The sequence below is a fragment of the Uloborus diversus genome, chromosome 2, assembly GCF_026930045.1.
Source record: "Uloborus diversus isolate 005 chromosome 2, Udiv.v.3.1, whole genome shotgun sequence".
Classification (NCBI taxonomy): Eukaryota; Metazoa; Arthropoda; class Arachnida; order Araneae; family Uloboridae; genus Uloborus; species Uloborus diversus.
Genome location: NC_072732.1, coordinates 191,892,060 through 191,919,312, shown reverse-complemented (window position 1 = coordinate 191,919,312; position 27,253 = coordinate 191,892,060). Strand labels below are relative to the sequence as shown.

The following is a 27,253-nucleotide window of genomic DNA, read 5'->3' as shown; positions in this document are numbered from 1 at the left end:
TCGCTTCCAGCAGCTTTCGGATCGCATTTCAACCGGCAGATCGGAATAAGTTGATGTCGGCGGATCGGAATCGATAGATCTTGGATCGGAATCGGTTGATGTCGGCGATCGGAATCGATTTATGTCGGCGGATCGGAGTCGGTGGATCGGAATCAGTTTATGTCGGCGGATCGGAATCGGTTGATGTCAGCGGATCGGAATTCGTTGGTGCCAGTGAATCGGAATTGCTCAATGTAACTTGAATTTGATCAACACTAAGTTTATCCTAAGTACAATGTTATTATTTAATTATACGTATCTCATCATTTACAAACTAAAGCTATTTAATTGTAAACTTACTATGCATGTTAGCGTTGTTCGCGTTGTAATATCCTTTTTGCTTTGACAAGCGATTCTTCCCGCGTACTTCAACTTCAGATGAAAACGTAAACAATGAGTGAATCTGTTTTCGCTTCCCGGCAAATTGAAGGTCAGATGACGTCACTTGTTCTCAGGCATTCTAGAAGCTTTTTGCACACGTCTTTCCCGCACGTGTCGAACTTGAGATGATGCGTTATGCTAATTGGGAAAGCAGTATTTATATGCTTGTGCGATATGACTCTTTCTCTTTTTCACTTCTCGCATCTACGATAGATGTTTTAGTTTGCCAACTTGCAGTTTGCAGTTGGGGTTTTCGGCTCTTGGCTTTTCAGCCATCGAGATAGCCATTCACAGTTTGTGGAATGGATTAATAGGAAGTTAGTTTTCTGATCGGTAGTTAGATGTGATCTAATAGATTCTACTAGAACTCGCCGAACTTAGTGTTCGTGATGCATTATTGAAATGTTAGTATTAGAGATCTATGAATAGAGATCATGAAAACCTCTTCAATGGAATATTCGGTAATACTTAATAGAATTAGTAAATAGATATAATAGGTCTACAAAGTTCATGATTATACTTTAATTTTGCGTATGGCTTTGAGTTATTGATTCTTCAAGTTACTTTATTTTCTCATTTTATCTTTTACAATTGTTAATTGTTTAATAAATCGTTGATATTTTAAAGAATGACTTTTCGTCACTTAATATAAGATTCTTCATGCAGCAGAAGATAAATTTCTATTTAATAGTTCGACTACTCCAATCGCGTATTACACTTTGCTAATTTAATAGCTTTGAATTATCATTATTCTTTGCAAAACTTGGGCTATGCTCTTTCTTGCTTTATGCTGGGGAATTATAGCCCATCAATGGTTATGGTAGCCCAGATTATAGAGTTAGTCAAATACGAGATGAAATATAATGCTGTTGTCTGAAATCAGATTATCGGAAATTTAATTCCTTTTTCAAGTGTCAAGATTTAAAAGAAGATTAGGAAGAATTTTTTGCAAGATAATTGAACTTTTTGTACAGGTTTATTCAAGATTTGATGAATTTTTCCAAATTTGAACATTTTTTCAAGAGATTACCTTTCTTCAAGATTTCTATGATAGTTAGTGACGGGGGGGGGGGGGGACCGTTCACTAATTTACAAAATGAATCGATGGATCCAAGAGTCGACATCTTTGACTATTTTAGTTAAAATTTAAGAAAAATTTGAAATTTTTTTTGAAAATGGCAGGTCCTACTTACACCATAGAAAAGTTGAATAGCAACAACTACACCGAATTGGCGGTAAATGTCAAATTCCTACGTATGGAAAAAGATTGCTGGGATATTGTCAATGGTTCCGAAGAACTTCCCGTAATTTCAAAAGACTCTGACGTCACTAAGCGAGACATCAAAGATTTTCACTACCGCAAGAGATTTGCCCTATCGTTAATTTTTCTTAACATCGAACAAGAATTTAAAAAGATAATTGAAAATATAGAAGAACCTACCTTATCTTGGCAAAAGCTCAAAGATCACTTCTTCCCGGAAAACCGCTGCATTCAGATGCAACTGTACGCAGAGTTAAATAATTGCAAAATAGAATCGGGAGAAAAATTAAACCTATACGCAGCCCGCTTTAGACGCATTTACGAGAAGATAAAAATTGTACACAAAGATTTCCCTGAAGATTTTCTAATTTTTCAATTGTTACAAAACTTACCTATAGAATTTGACCATGTAATACAATCGATATTAATCAGACCAGATGCAACTTTTAAAATTGAAGAAATTATAGTTGATCTAATAGTAGAAGAAGGACGCCTAGCACTTCGTGAAAATTTAAATACTAAATCAAAAATTGCTCATGTTGAAACCAGAAAGAGGTTGTGTTACTATTGTAAGCAGCCTGGACACTTCAAAAGAGATTGTCCACGACTATATCGGAATTCTTCAGCCCAGAACAGGAAAGGTCAAGGATCCCAGGACAGAACCAATAGAAGAGGACGGAGCCCATATAGGAGGAAACAACATTTTTCAAGGGAGAGGAATCGTTCACCTTCAAGCACCCGATGTGAGTACAAGAACTTTTTTATTTGTGAAGCTAACTTAAACCATGTAGAGGAAAAGCCCTCTGTATGGCTTTTTGATACTGCTGCCAGTGATCATTTTTCTGGAAACAGAGACTGGTTTAGAACTTTTACACCTTTAAAAAATAGCAAAATGGCTGTTGCCATCAAAAATCAGACCTTCCCGATTGAAGGGAAAGGAGATATTAAAGTAAGATTTGGAAAAAGGTCTGTAGTTCTAAAAGATGTTCTGTATTCCCCGCAATTAAAGCGGAATTTGTTATCTGGTACAAAATTCGACAAAGGAGGAGCTAAATTTAAAGGGGGGAATGGTTTTGTGGAAGTTTCTGACAAAGAAGGTCTAATTTTAAAAGCAAAACTTAAGAATGGTGTATATATTGTAAATTCTAAAAAGTCAAATCAAATTCCTTTAAATTCTAGTCATTTTAATTCTGAATCTAGTCATGTTGAAGATTTAGAAACTTGGCATAAGCGCTTGGCACATGTCAATATTGATAGTATTAAGAAAACTAGTAAATTGCAGGGAGCAAGGGGTTTACCAAAGTTTAAAAATTCTAAAATTCAGTGTGACGACTGTAAAATTGGTAAATTTAAAAGAGTCAGTTTCAAGCCATTGACTGAAAAACGTAGTAAATACCCATTAGAGCTTTTACATGCTGATGTATGGGGCCCTTGCAATGTACCTGGTAAAAATGGTGAAAAATTTTACTTATCTACCATTGATGACTTTTCTCGACGCGCATCTTTGTATCCCATTAAATCAAAGGGTCAGGTCGCAGAAATTTTCAAACAGCATATTACTAGAGCTGAAAGATTTTTAGATAAGAAAGTAAAAGCTATTAGGACAGATAATGGTAAGGAATTTGTTAATCATAATTTGGATAATTTTTGTGAAAAGCTTGGTATTAAACATGAACTTACTAATTATTACACGCCAGAACAAAATGGTTCTGCGGAGAATTATAACAGAATTGTCGCTGATTGTACCCGTGTCTTGTTAATAGAAAGTGGTTTGCCAAAAGACTTCTGGCCAGATGCAATGTTGTATTTTGCATACACTTGGAACAGGGTATGTCACTCCAATCAGGACAAAACTCCATTTGAACTATATGGCGGTAATAAACCATCTGTAAAACATCTTAAGCCTTTCGGCACAATTTCATTCGTGGGCACTCCACGACAACGTAGAAACAAATTGGATGCTAAAGCCCAAAAAGGTATTATGATTGGATATGCGTTTAGTACCAAAGGTTATCGTATCTGGATACCTGATACTAACGCGGTAATTGAATTCATTAATGTTTCTTTTAAAGAAGGTCAATTTTACAAAGACCATTTTCATTCTAAGTTGGATAATAATACTTTATCATGGCCTCTAACCTCTCGTCCACTCGATAGTGATATGGATGTAGAAACTGAGGAGGAGCAGAGTCAATCTGACGCTGACGTGCCAGAAATCTCTAACAGAGAATCTAACATTCATAGTGATTCAGATTCAAATAGAGATTCAGATACTGAGGGGGATACGTCAGACGATGACAAGTCCAGGATCATGAGGAATCCAACATGGGTCAGAAAAATTGTTCCAAGACCCGATGGGTCAAGAAATGACATATATTATTTTGAAAAGGGTCAATCTAAAAGGTTAAGATCTGTTCATGATGTAAGAAAATATTGTGATAAATTAAATCTTGTTTTTGAACCATCCTTATTTAATTTTCAAGGGTTTCCTTTCAGGGGGAAATTGCAAGCCATAATTCTAGTTCAAGTATAACAGAATCTTGACTAGAAAATATTAAAATTCCACGCACTTATAAACAGACTCTTAAGTCAACAGAGCGGGAAAAATGGCATGATGCAATGAAGTCTGAGATCCAATGTATGCATGATAGAAATGTTTGGACTTTGGCCAAATTACCAGCAAATACCACTCCAGTTGGTAGTCGCTGGGTTTATGCACTTAAGAAAAACGAACAGGGGGATATTATAAGATTCAAAACATGGCTTTGTGCTCAGGGTTTTGCTCAAATTAAAGGATTAAATTTTGAAGATACCTTTTCCCCAGTAGTTCAATTTGGTATAATTCGGTTTTTCTTTACATTATTAGTAGTATGTTTAAAATGGTCAAATGTTCAATGTGATGTAAAAAATGCCTATCTGTATGCCCTAATTGACGAACAAATATATATGTGTCAACCCCCAGGTTTTGTTGAAAAAGGAAAGGAAAATTTATATTGCAAATTAAATAAGGCAATTTACGGATTACATCAAAGTGGACGTCTGTGGTACAATGAAATTTTCAATGTTTTGTCAAAATTAGGATTTAACAAATTTTCATGTTGCAATTGTGTATTTTATAATTCTAGTGTAATTTTGCTATTATATGTTGATGACATCGTTATTTTTGGTAAAAAGGACTGTGATATTAAAAATTGTTTAAAATTATTAAGTAAACATTTTGACTTAAAAGTATTGGGTAAGACGAGAAAACTACTAGGTGTAGAATTTGAAGAAGGCGAAAATGGCTTTCATCTACATCAAACTATTTATATTGAAGAAGTATGTAAAAGATTTAGTAAATATAATTTTTCTATCTCGTCATTACCAATTAGTAAAGGTTGTGTCTACTCAACTAAAGATTGTCCGAAAAATGACGATGAAATCAAAGAAATGAGTAAATTACCATATAGAAATCTATTAGGATGCTTAAGTTTTATTGCAAATCGAACTAGACCGGATATATCTTATGCAATTAACATTTTTAGTCAATTTCAAAGCAATCCCGGTATTACCCATTGGAACGGATTATTAAGATTACTTGGTTATGTTTCTAATACAAAGAATTTAAAATTGAAATTAAATTGTAACAAAATCCAAATCATTGCTTATACTGATGCAGATTTCGCTTCAAATAGAGATGACCAAACATCTGTCGGAGGTCAACTTATCTTGCTTGATAATTCGCCCATAGAATGGCGCACTTTTAAAGAAAAATGTGTAAGTCTTTCAACTATGGAGGCAGAATTTGTCGCAATGACTGAAACTGTCAAAGAATTGATATGGTTTGATAGGATTTTGAATGAATGTATTGAAACTAAAACTGTAAAATTTAAAGTAAAATCCTTGCTATTTGTTGATAATCAAGCTGCTATTCAATTTGTAAAATCATCAGTTGAAAATCACAGAAGTAAACACATCGATGTTAAATTGTTTTTCATTAGAGATTTAATATATAAAGATGTTTTTAACATTAAATATGTCAGAAGTAAAGATAATTTATCGGACATATTTACAAAACCAATGACTCGCATTGAATTGTCTAAATTTATTGAAATTTTTTTTTACAAATCATAAATGTATAACTTAACGCATTGTTTTCACGTATTTAAGAAGTCAAAACATAATTTTTTTTTCTTTCAATGTGTTTATACAACTAAAAATTTATAAGTGCTTATACATCTTGTGCTGATTTGAACAGTTACTTGTTGTATGTTCAGGGTTCATACTTTATTTGGATGAAAAAATTCCATGACTTTTCCAAGACTTTTTCATGACTTCAATGAAAATTTTTATGACCTTGTTACACGAACAGAATAGCACTATTTAATCTCAAACTTGGCAATATTTGGAAATGAGCATTAGCAAAACTTCTATATGAATGCCACAGCCTCATTGAAGCACTTACTCGTAATTTAAAAAATATAAGTGCACACTTAAAAAACTAAACTATTCTTATTTGTCTTCATCATATAAATTTAAGTAAATCAAAAATGCAGTGAAGCGAATATGATGATGCTAAAATGTCTGATATTTTTTTTAAACAGATAGAATGATATTGAATGGGACAAGGTTGATTGAGTCATCACTAAGTTTCAATAAATTTCCTTCAAAAGTTACCTTTTGGTATCAACAGTGCCTTTAATCATCCACGTAACTTGACAGTATTTTGGTTCTTTGAAGTAAAGCCACATAGTTTAGTTCTTTAAGTTTCTAAACCAGATCTTTTTTAAAAAACCCATTCAGTAATGAATCAATCTTCTGATTCAAAAGTATATTTGTTTTGTTTTCAAATTTGCATACTTTCAAATCTATATAAATTAATAGGTTCAGAAATTCAGGAACACGTTTAATTCCCGACATTGAACATAGCAGTGGGTCGCATGGATTAGTTTTGCGTGCCGTATATTGAGCACTACTGGTTTTGAGCATTAGAATGCCTCTTTTTCTGTATTCTATCGCCTGACGTAAGATCTTTATTTTCTAAAACATTTAACAAAATAAGATAAACTCTAATAAATATAATAATAAAGTCCTTACGAGTGATAGAATCGAACTTGCATACAATTGAACTGCTTTTTTTTTTTTTGAGTGGGCGTGGCAAAACTAAGAACATGAAAATTTGCTACTACAGAATATGAAACATAAGAAGTGTTGAAAATAACAGAAAATTCAAAATAAGTGATGTCCAGGCAGGAAAATCACATCGCAAAAAATGGCAAGGGGCTGCGACAGAAGTAGATGCAATGAGATTTCAAAATTCAGATTTTATTTTTGGATCGTTCAATTTTCAGGGCCCAATACAGGCTGATTTTGCTACCGTTTTTCGGTACCTTCACAAAAATCTTGTTTTGAAATCGGTACTTTCACAAAAAACAAATTATAAAATCAGTGGCTTCACAAAAATTCGCATTTTAAAATATAAAATTTGTTTCTCTGTTTAAAACAAAATGTACTCATAAAATAAAATTCTAAGCAGGTTTATATGAACAATCGCTTAAATAGAAAACTTTTTGTAGTATTTTAACTAATTTTTATGCAATATTATTGCAATCTTTCAACATCTGTTTTGGGAAACCGTTTTTCATATAATTTCCTATTTTGTACACAGTGCATAGCCCATTAAGCTGAAATTACGATGATATTTTTCGTACTTCTTAGGTTTTTAGCTCCTCCCCCCCCCCTCCCCAAAAACGAAATCTGTTAAAAATAATACTAGATGACATTTACTTTTCGAACTAAAATTTCCCTTGTTCTACTTCTCTTTTACAAAAATTAGGATGCCTCTAAAATTTCCAAAAAAAAAAAACAATGCTGATAAAAAAAAAAAAACTTTCCCAAAAATAGAATGATGCAATTCGCAACTCCAACGAACTATAGGGGGCACTGAAGTCACTGTCTAATGGCGGACTTGAAAACTAAAACAAACGCACATGGTAACGAAGAAAATGCTAAAAGTGTTGTGATTTTTGTTCGTACGTATCATTTTTTCGCTTTATTCTTTTTAAATTAATTTTCAAAGTCTTGTGGATATTCTGGCCCACGTAGAAAGAAATGAGAATTCAAGAAGCATTACTAAACGTCAAAGATTAATGCAAACTACGTAGTTCGTAGTTCTAAGCAGCTATTTCCACGATGTTGAATTCGATATTTATCAATTCTTGATAAAACTAAATAATAATTGTGGCCTGACAAGAATAACAATTAATGCTAGAAAATTCAATATGACATTACAAATTGTTATCGAAAGAAGATGATACTTTTTTTGCCTTGCTTGGCTAGCGCTCATTGTTTTCCATTTGTAGCCGAGTTATTTCTCTCGAATTCCCGAATCGGTTCATTTCAAAATTTTCTGTTTCGGTTTTTCTAATTTCTGAACTACGATTTAATTGTGTCATGTTATGCAAATCATCAACAAAATTCTCACGGATATATGGTGGTAGTTTTCTTTTCAGTTGATTGACCATTATTTCCTTTCACTTATCGAATTCTGTAATCTTACTATTATTTTATTCCACTCATGATAAAAATTAAAAATGGTTTAACTAAAAACGCGAAATCTCGCCAAGGCTACTTTGCTCGCACAATACCAAAACTATAACCCTAAACAAATTTGGCGAAACCTTTCAGCTGAGAATAAAAGGAATAAAGTAAATTCTTTCTCGGTTATTCATTTTGTTCTACGATAATATATTCAAGAAAATATTTTGCATACTGTCCATTCCAACTAAATGCTGCTTTAAAGTATGGTAAGTTTAATTAATTTAAGATTAAAAAAACTCCCATATTCTTACAAATTCATACAAAACAATAAAATTTTTTACCTTGTATAACGTTATCCAAGTTTGTTAATCCAGAATTTTCGCTTTCACCTATTATTAAGGAAATAATGAAAACTAACATTATTTTGAGGAGCTCGAGAATACTACTAAGGGACGAATTAATTTCTGTAGCTGAAAGCAAACTAAGACACATCGATTGCGTTAATAAATACTCAGAACAAACTGCCTGTGTTTACGTCAACAGACACACATGGAATGCAACGTGGCAAAGTTTTAGTTTTATTTGCAGTTTTGTAAATCACCGCAAGGTAGCGTATTCGAGCGCTGGAGTTCCGAATACTTTCACAAATATAGGTAGCGAGAAAAAAATCCTGGATTGACCCCTGATTTTCCACTTTTAATAGCTTTTTTGTGCTATACTGTTAAATCACTCAAAATTTCTAATGCTCCTTTAGCTACTTTTTTTTTCTCTTTGTCCAGGAAATTTTTCCATGACTTTAAATAAATTTCCATGACTTTCAATGAAAATTTCAATTTTCCATGACTTTTCCGGGTCTGAAATTTCGTTATTTTTTTTCCATGACTTTCCAGGATTTCCATGACCCGTACGAACCCTGTATGTTGTAACTATTTTCAGATTGAGTGTGTATCTATGGAAGGACTGTATTTTCTTAGGACATTTCACAGGACTGTCTACTCAATTTTTCAATCAATGATGGATGATGAAGAAAATTTTTTTTTCTACAATTCTTGTGAAAATTTGAAGTTCGATGGGTTACTGTATTTATTCCCAATGAAAAATACTTTTCGTGTTTTAATTTCTACTAATATTGTTGTAAAAGAATTTATATGTAAAGCTTGAAGCCATATGAATTTATTTTTAATTTATTGAATTTATATTGAATTTGTAAGATAATGAGATGGGGGGACATTGATAAACACTAAGTTTATCCTAAGTACAATGTTATTATTTAATTATATGTATCTCATCATTTACAAACTAAAGCTATTTAATTGTAAACTTACTATGCATGTTAGCGTTGTTCGCGTTGTAATATCCTTTTTGCTTTGACAAGCGATTCTTCCCGCGTACTTCAACTTCGGATGAAAACGTAAACAATGAGTGAATCTGTTTTCGCTTCCCGGCGACTTGAAGGTCAGATGACGTCACTTGTTCTCAGGCATTCTAGAAGCTTTTTGCACACGTCTTTTCCGCACGTGTCGAACTTGAGATGACGCGTTATGCTAATTGGGAATGCAGTATTTATATGCTCGTGCGATATGACTCTTTCTCTTTTTCACTTCTCGCATCTACGATAGATGTTTTAGTTTGCCAACTTGCAGTTTGCAGTTGGGGTTTTTGGCTCTTGGCCTTTCAGCCATCGAGATAGCCATTCACAGTTTTTGGAATGGATTAATAGGAAGTTAGTTTTCTGATCGGTAGTTAGATGTGATCTAATAGATTCTACTAGAACTCGCCAAACTTAGTGTTCGTGATGCATTATTGAAATGTTAGTATTAGAGATCTATGAATAGAGATCATGAAAACCTCTTCAATGGAATATTCGGTAATACTTAATAGAATTAGTAAATAGATATAATAGGTCTACAAAGTTCATGATTATACTTTAATTCTGCGTATGGCTTTGAGTTATTGATTCTTCAAGTTACTTTATTATTTTCTCATTTTATCTTTTACAATTGTTAATTGTTTAATAAATCGTTGATATTTTAAAGAATGACTTTTCGTCACTTAATATAAGATTCTTCATGCAGCAGAAGATAAATTTCTATTTAATAGTTCGACTACTCCAATCGCGTATTACACTTTGCTAATTTAATAGCTTTGAATTATCATTATTCTTTGCAAAACTTGGGCTATGCTCTTTCTTGCTTTATGCTGGGGAATTATAGCCCATCAGAATTGCTTTGAATTGATGGACGCTTTATTAAATTTTTTCCATCTTTCCAAAATGAAAATGAATTTTGAAATTTTTTTTATCTTCTCCGCTTTCCCGGTATGGGGTTCGATATCAAGTTTAAGAATTTACGAGAGAGGGAGGAATCCCACACGGACCTTTGGATTGCGCGGGATTTACCGATTTTGTGCGCGTTTCGCGCAATCCCGCGTTCTATTTCAAACCCTGGATCAGGAATGAAATTCCCTGACAATTCCAGGTTTTCCAGTTGCTTTTCGAAAAAACTCCAGGTCAATGAAAGTCAACTTGCGTTACTAAATACCAACACAACATTTTTTAAAAATGTAAATAAACCTCTTTTATCAATCAAATAATGCTTAAAAAATTATCAATAATTGTAATCAAATATTGTAAGTTAAGATAAACTAAAAATTAAATTACATTGATTACAAATGCTTTAAAATATCAGGGATTTCAAATTGGTACTTTTTTTTTTGAAAAATGACTGAAATTTCAAATTTACTAAGCAATTTGCGGCAAAGCCAGTTTCAATGTTGGCATGTTTTCAAAAAAAGTTTTTATAAATGCACAACTTTTGAGACTTAAAATACAGAAAAAAAAAATACAGAATGAAGGCTATTTCTTTTTGTTTTTTTTAAATCTTTGTAGCCTTATCAGATTTAGTCTTCAAAAATGAGCTTGAATTTTCTTTCTCTACTATGTTAGGAAAATTCGCATGTCCGGGGGAATGCGACATTTACTGTACTGCAGCATCTTAGCCCGAATGGAGCAGCAGTTTCACCCATCAGACGGAAAAATTGGAAAAAAATTCCATTACATTTCCAGAAATTTCAACAATTTGTGATATTCCCTGACCATTTTAGCTGATTTTCATTTTCCCTGACAATTCCAGGATTTCATGTTTTCCAGGTGCGTGGCAACACTGTTAAGGTTTTCTTTGCAAGAGAGATAAATTAAGAAATTTCTACAGCATTATTACATATTGTTTTGGTCACCCTTTTTCCTTCATCCAAAAACACAGATAAGATTTGGTTGGCAGAACTCTTTCACCAGTCTTGGTAAACAGAAAGATGCCTGTAGTTTTCAACTGACTCCATTTATCACATTAATTTTGTTTTACATATTTTTGTCTTTTTTATATAATCTTTCAATATTTAAAGCCAGGATGGAAAATGGGCTACTAAAAGTGTGTACGGATCAGTGAAAATTTGTAGAATTGAACCAGTTATTTATTTTTTTTTAAATTTCTACCCCTATATTTTGTTTTAGGTACAACAGAGTCTTGATTTACATGAGAGATGAAGGGCCTGCGCTAGAGATTTAATTTGCTAGCCAGCAATTAGCCAAATTTTAAATGCCTAAGTCAAAATTAAAAAATCTTAGCTGAAAAGCAATTTTAATAACTTTTAATGGTGATTTTTTTTCTTTGGAAAACTTCAATGGAAAGACAAAGTACACTTTTATTCTGAAAACACTTATATTTAAAATATGCAGCTTAATTTACGTTGAAGACAGTTTAAGATTCTAAATTTTCATTCTACAACCAGCATTTCTCGCAGTGGGCAGCGACTCGAATATGGTGTATATTTGTAGAATTTTCAAGAATCTTCGACACAGTAGTAGAATCGAGAGAAATTTTTTTTTCTGTCGAAATTTTGGGGAATCTTCTGTTTGCCAATATTTTTGCCAAATGGCGCACTTGTGCGTGAATACATTTACAGTTGTGTAGATAAATTTCCTGCTGATAAGTGTGTCACTTGATAATAGTCAATTAACATTGGTTATCTTCGAAGTCTGCACATAAATTAATGAAAAAAGTGCACCTTTTGCTTTCGTGAATACATGATTGGAGTCTGAGGATAGTTGTAACAGCGTTTCAGATCTCAAGTTTAACATACAATAGAGAAACAATTTTTCAGTAAAATTATTAAGTCATACATACGTTTAGGTCCAACTGTATGAAATCTCGCTGGAGTTTTTGTGTGGAATGCAGCTACTTTTTCTGCTAAAGAAACATAATCCTTCTTCTCCTTCTGAATTGCTTCAGTTAAATGAAATTCTTGAACTTGAGTAAAATTTTGTGGCTGTATGGGTAAATAAGGTAAGTTTAATTTGATTACTATAATGCTATATGTAAGCTTTTAATAAAACTCTAAACAATAATTATTACTTTTAACTTTTCGAAAGTTTCAACAGAAATATTGATTACTTTTTAAATAACGCATTAATCCTCTAATATTTTAAGACATGCGTAAACAATGGTGTACCTAGCATGGGTGACACCTAGGGCAATAATTTGCGGTGTCACCTCCCCTCCCCCCTACCAATGCAAAAAGAAAAAAAAAAGTTTTAATACTCTATGTAAACATGAAATTCGTACAATTTTCAGAAACAGTTACATTTTTGTTAATGGGCTATTAAATGAAAGACAAATAAAAACTATGAACGTTTTTTAATAACTTACCCTAAACGCAAATGTGCTGGCAGTCGAGAGGTCAAAAAAGTAAGGGTGTGCATGAAATTGATGGCCCCTTAATTACTTCAAATGTATCTCAAACACAAGGAAATATAATGGGGTTCAGTTTTTTGGTATAAGAGGAAGTCTCGACTACGTCTAAGTATTGACAATAAGAACCTAATACTGAGTATAGTGTTCAATTTATGATGGGTGGGGATAGAGAATAAGGGGTCGGGGGACCCCCTGAAAAATTTTCAAATTTATAGCTTAAAACAAAAGGTTTTAGCTTCACATTTCAAGTAGAATTATCTAGAGAAAATAACTGATTTTGAATGACATAATTTGAATTAGAAAATTAGTTTTTAGTTAAAGGTAAAAAGTTTTCTAGTTTGCTTCTTGAAGTAAATCAATTTTTTACTTCAAACAATTTAAATATTTCGTCTATAATAATAAATATTTTGCTGTGAAACATGGTATTATATGAGATGCGGTTCAGGAAATCAACATAAAATATTACAAAATTGCATTAAAAACAATAGATTAGTATTTTAAAAAATGTATTATTACAACAAGAATTTAAAGTACAAATGGCAATCATCTGGACTTCAAAAAAAGTTATTATTTTCCTATTAACAAAGTAAAATAGCAAATATTAAAACAAAGACAAAAAGTTAATATATGCAGCAACTTTAAGTAGTTTTCAAAACATAGCTGAAAAGCTTTAAAAACTCAGACAAATAAACCATAAACTAAAGAATTTGCAAAAATTACTATTTAAAAAAATAGTTAAGAATTATTATGATAACTTAAAGTACAAAGGGAATAATAGAGAAAGACATCAGGCATAAAAAGTTATAAACAATATATAATATACACATGGGTCACCTAAAATAATATGCTGAGCATGGCCAAAACATTTGAAAAAATGTGAAAGTTTAACAGTGCGTGGGATGGTGATAGGAAACATAAATTTTACACAATATTTTATGGCTGCTTTCAACAAATTTTTGAATTCCAAATTCTTTGACTTCAATCACGGCATCTTCCATAAATAATTTATCCCAAATCACACAAATCAGTCATATTTTCCCCAAATAGTTTTCTTTCTTTGTAACCACTGATTGAGTTATATAGTACCATTTCTACCAGCAAAACATTTAATATTATTACTTAAGTTTTCTTCAAATTGTGTAAATTAAAAATGACAAAAACTAGATTTACTTCAAGAAAAGTGAATAGGAAAAGTTTTTTACTTTGAACATAATACTGATTTTCTAATTCAAATTATGTTGGTCAAAATCATTCATTTTCTCTGGATAGTTCTACTTGAAACTAACCTATCAGTATTTTTGCTTGAAGATAGGATCCTTTTTCATAGCATATAGTAAGAAAGTACCTCCACGTGTTTTAGTACGGCGTTCTATTCCAGGGGGTCTCGGGGAGGGCTGGTACTCCGGTAGGAGTGGGAAAGGTACGCTCTGGCTTGAAGCATTTGATTAGTATTTAACAAAGATATACAGTCAATTTGCAATAATTCGAAGTCTGATAACTCGAATATTATTATAACTCGAAGTTTTTATCAAGTCCTGATCCCTTTGCCTTCGATTCTCTGCTAATTATTCTCAATATATCTGGAAGTTAACTTCCTTTAACTCGAAGTTTTTTCAAAGATAACTCGAAATTTATATCGAAAGAATGTATGAAAAAAAAAAGGAAGAAAGAATCAAATGACTATGAGATAAAAATTAATTCACCTTCACTTGCAATTCCTGCACAATAGACCTCTAAAGCAAGATGAGCCAATGTGCGATAAAGGAGTTACGCGTGCGGAAATGAGTTAGCTTGTTTTCTTTTGTTGTACTGTAACTGTTCACACTTTGACATGCTACTGGACAACGAATTTGCTTTTAAGCTGTCAAGTTCTCAAGTCAACTGATTACACCTTTATTCAAAGGCTGGCCTAAGTTAAGATGCGTTCCCCTTCATTCTTTAGTTCGATCAGTTGCTGATAAGCTCCTGAGAGACAGAGTGAGTTTCCTTTAGTATTAAAGATGGCTAAGCAAGTACTCTGTCAATGATATTAAAAGAAACAGAGGAACTTCTAAAGCGGTAGAATCCATGAATCCAAATTTGAAACGAATGCAGATGTGAACCTTTCCTGAAGTAGAATGAGCTCTATTCAACTGGTTCCAGCAGTAGCGAAATCAAAACCATGCTTTTGAATTTTTCCCCTCAATATTTTCGATTAAACTGTGCATAAAAACTTTTAAGTTTTGTAATTTTGTCTGTTATATGTACATATTTACTCAAAATATTCAATGGTTTTTAATATTCAAATGTCGAAAATCGAAACTAGCGGTATGTCGAACTTTCGATAAGTCGAAGTTTTTCGTCGGTCCCTTTAGATTCGAGTTATCGCGAATTGACTGTATATTGTAGATACTTATTTTGTTCAAAATTTTAATTTCTACAAGTAATCTGCTGATATGTATGGCCACTGGAAGCCTGATTTCTGAGATATTGTTATATTATTGAAAAAACAGGTGTTTTTTGTCACTTATTTGACCGTAACGGCTAAAGCTCACTTAATAGAAGTGGGAAAACTTAGTATGGTCATTCCAGACCCATATGGAGTAGATTAAACAATTTCCAGTTTTCCACCAATTACTTCTGTATTCAACTCCGCAACCACTGGAAATCAATTGATTTAAATCAATGATTTCAAAAAAAATTTCCTTTGATTTAAATTGTAATTTTAGCTGATTTAAATCAACAGACTCTAAAAAGAACCAATTTCAAAACAATCCCTACAGCATTTTTACATTATCATACTACAAGCTTGATCATAAACATGTACCCAAGACACAGAAAATTTGTAGATAAAGAAAAAGTCAAAATAAGAAAAAAAATCACTTATCAAAGTAGGTCTGAGCAATACTAATGCTTACTTTGTATTGTTTGATATCAGTTGATGTTACAAAGTGCTGAATCTTGTTTACAGTAAAGTCTTCTACTGAATACTCCAAGGAATCTACTGAATTGTCCAACTCTCTCAAAGGACTAAATATAAAAATTAAAATTAAATAAACTTTAAATGCAAAATGAATCAACTTATTATAGAAAAAAAAGCTTCAGTCCTGGCCGAATAGTGAGCTGTGATTTGTCCAATTTGGTCTATGACAATTTATGATATGAATCATAGGCGACTGGTGCACCTAAAAAGGGGGGGGGGGTTCAAAAGAGGTGAGGAGGTTAGGGGGAGGCACATATCGACCGTTCCCAAGCCGTAATTCTGTAAGCCACGCTATGTTATGTAAGGCGGCTTGGTGTCTTCTGTGCCAGATAGATGGAGCCACTACTTTTCCATCATTTTTTTTTTTTTTTTTTTTGCGCTCTCTTCAAAAATGTCTTATGTCTTTTGAAGTTTTAACCATGGATAGCTTACCATCCGGCTTTACTTATTCAAATATTAATATTACAAACAATCAATATGAAAATTTAACTTTCAGAGTAAAAGAAATCACTGATAAAAATGCTGCAAATGTAAGTTTTATTTTTTTTTCTTAATTTAATTGCGGATAATCCCGAAAAAAAAATGTTATTAAAGGGACAGAACAGTCGATTTAAATTATTGGAATTTAAAAAAAAATGTGACAATCCATGTGCCTATAGGTTTAACGTTGTAATTAATAATTAATCAACGGTCTAATTGCTACAACTATATCAATTAGATAACATTATATGCAGTATTTGGGGGGGGGGGGGAGTACACATATATATAGTGTGAAAATGTAAGTCAGAACAGCTCTTTTACAAAAGTACTCCAATAGGCTTTGTAGTCTATTTATTTATTTTGCAAAAAACACCCCCCCCCACATATATATATGTATATATATATATATATATAGAGAGAGAGAGAGAGAGGTATATATATATATATGCCAATTATTATTTATTATTTTTTTTTTTTTTTTTTTGTGATGGAGGTGTGATCGCTTCCTTTTGGGGGGGAGAGGGGAACATATTCCCCCTTAGTTTTATTTACCCATGTTTTGCAGCATTTTTTAAAATTACTATTCTGTTTAGTTTGCTCTTTAAGTTTTGTTATTTTTTCACCAGTACTTACATGTTCTTTACTTAATTGCTATGCTGGGCCTTTTTAGGTTAAAGATTTTTTAGATTGTATTAATAGAAATTGAATTAATTTCTCTTTTGAATGGCTTATACAGATTTAACTTAAATATGCTTCAATTTTATACACAGGACTGGTTACAGCATTACAGTGAAGATACAAAAAGTACTTGGCGTGTTGCAACAACATATCCGAAATAAGGGAGATTTAATAAATGCAAAATCAGCTATCGCTGTGTGCATAAGACAGACAGAAGAGTTCCTGGGGATGGTCCTTCAAAGCATACAGGATCAGAGCCTGATTACCGCAGGGGAATGCGGGGCACAGGCCCCTCCTCTTAGATTTCAGAGGGGCCCGAAATCTCCTTTATTTATCATGCTAATTCAAAATAAATAATAATTTTCCTCAGAATCTAGAGTATAATAATGTCATTGATATTTTTGCAAATGCTAAGACAAGGAAAAAAATCTCTTATTTGTTGATAAAAATTCCCCTTAAAAACTTGATCTCTGTGCAAATCCTAAAACCACTCCAAGTTTAGTCTGTATTTACTATTAAAAGTTATATCATAGTTAACTTGAATATTTACGGTTTACTGCAACGGGCAAAGTGCAACTACATCTTCAATAATTTTTGTATACTATATCACTTCTACTTTTTAAATATATAGTACTATATTTTGATATGAGGTACCACCAAATTTAGCATGGCTGTGCTAATACGCAAGTATCGAAATATTTTATAGCTTCATTACATAGAATAAGCAGGAATAAGAGGGGTGGAGCACAAAATGAATTTCATGCCCAGCGTTCTCAAAAACCTTTGTCAGGCCCTAAGGGGGCCCTGAAATAGAATTGTGCCCCATGTCTAATATCAGAATGATCAGGCTCTGTACAGGATGCACTGCTAAATTGACAATTACAACACAAAGGCAAGTTACTTTCAATTACAGTACAGTACCTCTTATCCGGGAACCAGAAAACCGGGAAACCAGAAAACCGGGAAAATTTTGCTCAATATTCCCGTTATTTTCAAAATTACGAATTTTTCGCGAATTTTCAATAAAGTTCGTATTTTTTGGGCCAAGGTGCTGTTTAAACCGAAACCATTTTTGTGAAACAGGTGACTTGCTGGCTGGACATACATGTGCCTTTTAATTCCTCGAAAGAATGAATAGCCCCACCTCTTCACTTTACGCGCATGATTGCCCCCTTCCCCATTCCTTTCATACCATGCATTGTACAATCGCGAAACACGCGGTTGGTGGTCCCATCGCATTATCTATTGCTTGACCAGCTTTAAAAGAAAGGTTCTTTCACAAGGAACGGCTTGATTCCATTCACGAAAATAGGATAGATGAGGTTACAGAAGCAACCCAAAGTGAAAGGGAGTCATCAACTTTCTATTCATAGTCCAATGCTCTTCACCCTTTTTAGAGCAGTCCATTTTTTGAGAGTATCCTGACTATTACTTGAGCTAGAATTAGTTCTCTTGAAGAAAAAAAAGCGTGGTCACTTGTTGAATCGACTGGAGAGGATTGCGAACAAATTTATTCCAATTTTGAGGGAAAATGTCGGATTGTAGTGTAAAAAAAAAGAAAACGTGTTAGTTTGAGCATAAAAACGTAGGTTGAAGTTCTAAAAAAATTGGATGAAGGCTATTCCGTTAAAACTCTCAGCGAACAATATAAAATAGGGACATCAACCATTTACGATCTAAGAAAAGAAAGTCAAAAAACGAAATTACTCAAGTTCTATTCAAGTTGTGAACGCGAAGATGCTATGAACGATCGCAAGACATTACATCAAGCAAAGAATGCTGATGTAGACAAAGTTCTAATGGAGTGGATTAAGCAAAGAAGATCTGAAAAATTTCCGTTAACAAGGCAAATTATCATGGCTCAAGCAAATAATTTCCATAATGAGCTAGAAATTGAGAAGAACTGTGAGTACAGTGTCGGATGGTTCACCTGTTTCAAACAGAGGCACGGCATTCGATTGACAAAACTTTGTGGAGAAAAAGCTTCAGCAGATATGGAAGCTGCGGAGAGTTACGTGGAAAAAGTGTTGAATTTAGTGCAAATTGAAAATTTGACTTTGGACCAAACATTTAATGCTGACGAGACAGGATTGTATTTTAAATATCTTCCTCAAACTACATACGTTACATCAAAAGAAAATCACCCAGGCGGTTTCATGGTCGCTAAGGACAGTCTAACGTTGCTAGCTTGCGCAAATGCATCGGGTACCTGTAAACTGAAACTTACAGTAATCGGGAAAAGCAAGAATCCACGGGCATTAAAAGGCATTAAGGTCTTGCCGGTAACTTACAAAGCGAATAAGAAGGCCTGGGTTACGCAGGAATTATTCACGGAATGGTTTCTGAAGGAGTTTGTACCTAGGGCCCGTGCACATTGCAAATCGGTGGGCTTAGCTGATGACTAAAATTGTGCTGTTTCTAGACAACTGCACCGCACACCCGCCTGCTGCTCTCCTTAACGCAAACAACATTAACGTTGAATATCTCCCCCCCCCCAACTGCACATCATTAATACAGCCCCTCGATCAAGGGGTTTTGCGAAGTTTAAAGTGCCGCTACAAAGTGGAATTTCTAAAGAAGCTTATCGATGCAGCAAATGAAGGGAAATCCGTCCAGGAGTTTCAGAAAACTTTCAATGTTAAGGAAGCGATCTGGTTGTCCGCGAAAGCATGGGATTATGTCTTGCGTGACACTTTTATTCATGCTTGGCATAATCTAATGCCGACGTCCCTTTTTTTTTGAGGATGACTCCAACGAGCTGACAAGTGATGGATTAAAGGGAAAAAAGGAGAAAGAGCTCCAAAATGACCTTTGCGAATACTCTCGGAAGTGGCTAGAGCGGGATCTGTTCTCAGAAACGGACATCGAAGAATGCTTTGACGTTGGATATTCCTATTATCAATGAAATGACCGATTCCGAAATAATTCAGATGGTGCTACATCCGAATGACATGGAACAAGATAGCGACGAAGACGAGACGAGTGAGTCTGAAGATGTCGTTCCTATGATATCTAACGAACGTTGCATTGAATTAACGAAAGAACTCATAGCAGGCATGGAGCAGAAGTCTTTCATCGATGAATCTCACGTAATGGCGGTGCGCAAAATTCAGCAATTGTTTCTTGAGCGTAAACCCTACTATCGCCAATTAAAACTCAATGAAATGTTTAAAAAATAATTTTTATTGGTGAATTTTGAATTTAAAATAAAGAAAATGTATGCCTTATGAATAAATTTTAAGATTGATAAATGTTTTTCTTTTGATATTTCTAAGTTAATACGCCTTTACATATAGAATTTTCTTTTTATTTTGAAGTGAATATCTAATTATTATTGTCATTTAATTTTTATAAACAGTCTATAACCGGCGTTTTTTAACGATCCAGAAAACCGGGAAATTCAGTTATCCGGGATCGCGATGGTCCCGAGCTTCCCGAATAATTGGTACTCTACTGTAAATGTATATATAATATGTTTATTAATATATGTTTATGAAATCCTTCAGCAGCTTTCATAAAAAAAATCTCGAAAGAGTGCTACATGCAATCTACCAACAGCCCAGTTATCTCATCCAGAGACTGCGGTGTTGTTCAGTACTGGACAGAGGGGTGGCAATTTAATGAGAGAATTTGTATTACATTTCCATACACAACTTTTTTTAAATGATCTTTCTTGGCGAATTCCGACTGTGGTGGCTTTTCGAGGGGCGATTTAGCAAGAGGTTTAACTAGTTCTGCCTTAACTCTGGCTTAAGGCAGTAACTTACTCCTTAATAACCAAGAACACCATTGCTGGTGTTTCTCGATGGGTTTTTTAATTTAATTTAACTGCCAGTCTGTTGAGCACCAATAAGAGGATATTTGCCTCCAGCATGGTTATTGACTGTTCCAAACTGATGAGTTCATAACAAGGTCAAACCAGCAGCCTCTGGGTGGAATAACCAGGCTGTCTGGCAGATATGCATGCAGATTGCATGAATAAGACCAGCCTGGTTAGTAGTTTACAATCCAATACCAGTTTCTGGTTCTCAATTTGCTTTTTTATTTATTTATATTAAGTTGATAAGGGTAATGATCTTTTCTTGAAATTATTTTTGAGCTCATAATCAGAAACATTGAACCATAATTTGTTTTTTAATTTTGATAATATAAGAACTGAGGGAGAGAAGGCGGGACAGAATTAAAAACATGATTATTTGAATGAAACAGAACAGAATTTTTTTTCAAAAAAATAATCATTTTCATTTTATGTTAAATGCCCCATTATGTATAAAAAAAAGAGCCAATGTAATTTTTAACATGAAAAGTAAACTTTTGAGTAGAGACGTACCGAGTACTCGGTAATTACTCGGTACTCGGCATACTCGGCCAATTTGCCGAGTACTCGGCACTCGGCCAAATTCTGATCAGATACTCGGCCAATACCGAGTAGTTGCAAAAAATTGAATATTGTCCAAGACAGATACCAAAATTTATATTAAAAAAAAAGCAAGCATTATATTCTGCAATAATTTACAATTAAAATTTATAAGTCAAATTTAAATTTTGAGAATAATGAAGTTTGTAATGCTTCAATGGTATAAATCTTTCTTTTAATGTCCCCAAAGTTTATTAAACTTGTTTATTAAAAATTATGCAAAAAAAGGCAAGTATAGAAAATATGGAATTTTTATATTAAAAATGGATATTTGATACAAACAAAAATTAGTTATAAAAAATATAAAAATACCTTTGCTTAAAAAATTAAAGGAAATAAAACAATGTTAAAAGCACAGTGTAGGAACACTGCAGATACGTGTTTTGGAAGTTACAAGGAATTCCTTTTTCTATGCACAAAATGGGAGCTCGTGGATTTAAAGGCATCCGACAAAAGTTGGATTTTTTTGTTGAATGTCTTTACCTTCTCTAGCTCACATGTTATGCACTGAAAAAGACATTCCTTGTAAGGGGGGGGGGCGGAAACATGTGTCTGCAGTCTTCTTGCACATTTGTTTTATCTGCTTTAAAAAAAAATTTATGTTTGGCGGACTAGAACTATAATTGATTGGTATACAGTGAAACCCCTCCTAACGGACACCCCTCTTATGCGGACAATTTTTAATTCCTCAATTCCAATACAAATAACATTATTAAACCCCTGTCCTGCAGACACCTCTCTATTGCGGACAAAAAAAATTGTCCTGTTAGTATCCGCATTAGAGGGATTTTACTGTAATTTGTTTTAATTCCAACTTGATTAATCATACCTTTTATTTATTTATTTTTAATTTTAAAAATCATTTTTTGGTAAAATTTTTGACAAACAAAATTGTTTATATAATGCGTAATTAAATTTCACCAGGAATTTAGTTTTAAAAACTATTATATGGACAAGGAGGTCTATACCACTATTCCAATAAGTTCAAAATTTATCACATGTGTGTCGGTGGTTCTTGTTAAAACATAATTGGTACTTGGTAACTCGGCCGAGTCGTGAAAGGCCAAGTACTCGGTAACTCGGTACTCGGCCGAGTAGTGAAAGGCCGAGTACTCGGTACTCGGCCAAAGTGCTACTCGGTACGTCTCTACTTTTGAGCATTAAATATATGTTATACACCGTCATAAAACCTATCGACACATGATAAGGTATCATAGATCATTTTCTCTTGAATTTTTACATTAAGATTTTTATTTTTTAATTTAAAAAAAAGATAGTACAGTGAAACCCCTCCTAACGGACACCCCCTTATGCGGACAATTTTTAATTCCCCAGTTCCAATGCAAATAACATTATTAAACCCCTGTTCTGCGGACACCTCTCTACTGCGGACAAAAAAATTTATCCCGATAGTGTCCGTATTAGAGGGATTTTACTGTAATTATATTAGCTATGAAGTTTTTAGGTATTTTATTTCTTAATTAATTGGTTAATTACACGTCAATAGGTGCACTGACTGATTACTTTTAATATCTTCTTCTCACACACTAAAAACAAAGCTAAACTGAATTTCTCAACAAAACCAGATTTTTTTTTCCATTTACTTCTTAAAAATAAAATTTATCTCAAATTTGAATCTAACTAAAAAATGGAATTTCGGCATCAAAATTTGTAACGGATGGCCGCTGTAGACTCCCTTTTCCAATTCGAAGTTCTATTCTTAAGAAATAATATGAGAAAAGTCCATTTATTTATAATTTCTTTATTTTAGGAAACAAATCAATCTACTGAGTAAAAAAACTGTTTCACAATCAATCGTTATATTTTACTCTGAAAAGTGAGGGGGCAAGGCCCCTTTACTTTTGAAAGTGAGGGGGCAGTCTTTCCCCTTATGAGCTCCCTATGATGTGAATGTTCTTTCTACAGTTCTTATTACAACAAATCTTGTCTTTAAAGCTTTGTGCAATTGTACCTTGTAATAAAACATAGTAAAAATTTATATTTAGATTAAAATTTTGTGTATATTAACTAGAAACCATTCAGTAATAATATTTAACATGAAAACCAGGGCCCGATTAAGATTCTTGAAGACACTGGGCATGAAATTTAATTCCCCCCCTCCCCTGAGCTTATTTTATATTAGAGAGGCAAATAAAATGTCTTGCTACTAGCATATTACCATATCTGTATTAAATTTGGTGGTATCCTATATAGCAAAATATATGCAAATGCATTATAAAAATTATAAATGACATAGTATTACGATAACTAAACATGATAATGTTAAATGTCGTTAAACTTTGGCCGTTACAGTAAGCCATTAATATCAAAATTATCTATGATATAACTAAGGTAATTATCTATGATATAACTATCTATGATAATAACTTTAATAGTGTTGTAAATATAGAACAAACTTGGAGTGGTTTGGGGATTTGAGAAAGCGATAAAATTGTTAAAGGGAATTTTTTTTTTGGATTTAATATTTATATCTTGCTATAGTGCGATATGGAATGAATCTAAAACCAAAATTTTACCTACAGGTTTGGTGCCCCCCCCCCCCCCAAATGTTGATGCCCTGGGCCTGTGCCCATGTCTTAATCTGGCCCTGATGAAAATAAATAAGAAATAAATTACATTACATTATACTTAGAACATAGAAGTATAACAAAGTTGCTTGTGAAACATTTAAAACAATGCTACTAAATTTCAACATTCTATTAATAATTAACTCTTCAAAACAGGGTTGGCCAGATTGGACCCAATGGGTTTTTTTTTTTTTTGAAAAAACCCATTATTTAGCCCACTTTTATGTTTTTTTTAATTTTCTGAGAAGTTTTTTAAAAAAAATAATTAATTTATATACTTTCACAATTTAAACTTACTTTTTATTTGTTCTTCACCACAGACAAAGGAAATAAAAAATGAATTTTGAACTTGAATAGTATTTCTTAACACTTAACGGCATTACAAAAATACTTCAAAGATTTTAAATAAATATCTTTCACTTTTTTCTTTAACTGGTCTATAAATAACTCAAATTATCTTGACTAAGTCTTGTCACGACTGATTTTCTCAATATTTGTAGATTGTAGAGAAAACTACTCTAGCTAAAAGGCTTTCATGTGAATTATCTTCTGCAAACCAACATGTCACAAATCTCGAATAAACAAGGTATATTTTTTAGAAATTAACAGGTTTTACAAAAAATTGGACAGAAAACAGAATAGGATGTACAGTATTTTCATTATCTTACCAAAAAGTTTAATATTTCTTACTCTGTACACAGAAATAGAAAAACAGGCAAAATAAAATTCAAAGAAATGACTTGATTAAGCTTGAATTCAGTAAAAAGGGATTTAAACTACTTGAGGTTCTACAGTAGTTTTGTATAACAAAATGAATACAATAAAGTAAAATGCAAAAAAAAAAAAAAAGTAATTGAAAACGAACAAACGAACAGTAGAATTTATCACTTGAGAAGTAACTTTGCCCAAACTGTTGGTAATCATAAAACTAAAAAATCTGAAACTTCACCATTCTTGGGTTTTGTCTTCTTTTATACTTTTCTTCACAAAATGCTGAATTTTAACTAGTTTTCCAGCTTTTTTTACCCCAAGACAATTTTTGTGCTTTGGCCATTTACTTACGCTACAATATGCTACAAGCACCCCACATTTTCCCTAAAAATAGACAAAAAACCCCACATTTCTTTTTAAAAACCCAGCTGTAGTTGGGTTTTTTTGGGTTTTATTTAAAAAACCCAAAAAACCCTGGGTCCATGGGCTTTTTTAAAAGAACCCGGGTTTTTGCCAACCCTGCTTCAAAACTGATAAGAAAAATTATATTAACCTATATACTTGCGTATAAGTCGAGAAATTTAATACAAAAAATGAGGTTAAAAGTTAGGGGGTCGACTCACACGCAAGGCAGAACTTCCGAAATTTTTTCCCAAACAATTCTTGGAAAAAAAAACCCACTCGAAAACGTGAAAATTTTTCCGCTTTTAGTCCAACCCTTTTAAGCAAATGCAATAAAAGTAAATACTTTCACTTTCTGCTATAATTTTACATGGTCTAACGGTGAAATAAGGACTAAGTAATTAAATAATTACAGTAAACGGTCAACTACGTGAAAAGTGCGGGAATCACGAATTTTCCCGAAAACCGCAAATTCTCTTTTTTTAAAAAAATGTATAATATGGCAACAGCACAGTATCTTATTGATATTTATTCAAAATAAAAGCAATAACTAACAAAAATCGTAACAGGAAAATCAAACCCGATTTACAAAATCCGCAACTGCAGAAGTGCCCTTTTTGCGCATAAGAATAAAAATCGGACATTTTTTAACATAAAAAAATGTTCCTTGCATTTCTTTCTTCCTTTCTACAATGTTTTTGCTCAAAATTAGTGGCAAAACGTTCCCAATTTTTTCTGAAAGTAGGGACTCAACTTATACACTGGTTTTTGATTTTTTTCAAGATTTTCCTCCTGAAAGTAAGGGGTTGACTTGTATGCGAGATCGACTAATACGCCAGTATAAATGGTAAATAAAATAAACCTGTGAAAATATTTTTAAACCTAAAATTTGTTACCTCCTTAATGTGCTGTTTCTAATTGTAGTACTACTGTGATCTGCTGCACTCAGAAATGAATCTCCAATCAAATTATAATCTGTATTTTCATCAACACAACTTTTATTGTTTTCAGCATGACATAGTAAAGGGCTGTTTTGTGCTCTAAAAAGGAAATAATACAAGAATTGTAACACAAGTTTTAAAATTAAAAAAATTATATTTATTGTTTTTTACTGTATGCACACAGAATTATCTACTAGTACAGAACAGAGCAAAAACTGCTAGTGATATTAATAGTTAATTTTACCTTTCTATAAAATAAAAAAGTCATAATGATTGTTTTTTTTTTTTTTTTGTAAACTGGCTTTTCCCTGTTTTTTCAAAGTTTAAATCACACATCTTCTCACTTTTTAGTTTCATTAACCCTCGCTAACAGAAACAGCTTGACACCGCTATTTACATCCCAGATTCCCGAGAAACACTGTAGATTATTAGTTAAGGGCGAAGAAACCCTGAAATTTTTGAACAATCTAATTTTAGTGAACGAATATTTGTGGGACAAAACCCTAATTGTAGTTATTAAGTTCAGTATCCGATTTTAAAGCATTTATCAATGCTGATTGAGATTTTATGATTTATGTAACTTTGTTTCTTCTTGAAGACTATTTTTGAGTTTTGCAAATTTGCATTACAGACAGCAGAAAATAATTTCTGCCACTGGGCATTAACATATGTTTGTAATTTTAAGCGGCTCCATCACCTTTTTTCAAAAAATACTACACCCCTGAAGTAAACCTTTTATCACTAAGATAAACATTTACTTAAAAATGCAAACAAATTTCATACAATAAAGTGTCGCAAATTATACCCAATATGACCAAATTATACCAGATATGAAAAAACAAAAAACAGTTAAGTTAAATCTATCCTAACTGAAAAAAAACCTAAATATTAAAAAAGTGAAAAAAGCTTTTACTAAAGCAGTTGTTTCTAATTATTACTTCAAAAAACACTGAAAAGAATTCTTTGGTTTGAACTTCTCTCAATCTTGCAAGCAATACATACAAGAACTTTTCTAGGTTATTACGTAGTAACGCCAACACAGCTACAGATTTGGCGGTTTTCCCTTGTGGCAAAATAAAGCAACATGGAATCTAAAAGATAACTGCGGCAAGTGTAAAAGATGCGG

The 27,253-nt window shown here is 32.8% G+C and overlaps 1 protein-coding gene across 1 annotated transcript in view; it reads right to left on the bottom strand.

Moving 5' to 3' along the window:
• The window catches only part of LOC129216736 (targeting protein for Xklp2-like), a 51,551-nt gene that overhangs the window by 21,917 nt on the left and 2,381 nt on the right, over nucleotides 1-27,253 (bottom strand). The window contains exons 3-5 of the mRNA XM_054850953.1: nucleotides 26,083-26,226; nucleotides 15,846-15,957; nucleotides 12,382-12,523 (exon numbers count right to left, since the gene is read on the bottom strand). Coding sequence (XP_054706928.1) covers nucleotides 12,382-12,523; nucleotides 15,846-15,957; nucleotides 26,083-26,226 — 398 coding nt within the window. The remainder of the gene's footprint in view (nucleotides 1-12,381; nucleotides 12,524-15,845; nucleotides 15,958-26,082; nucleotides 26,227-27,253) is intronic.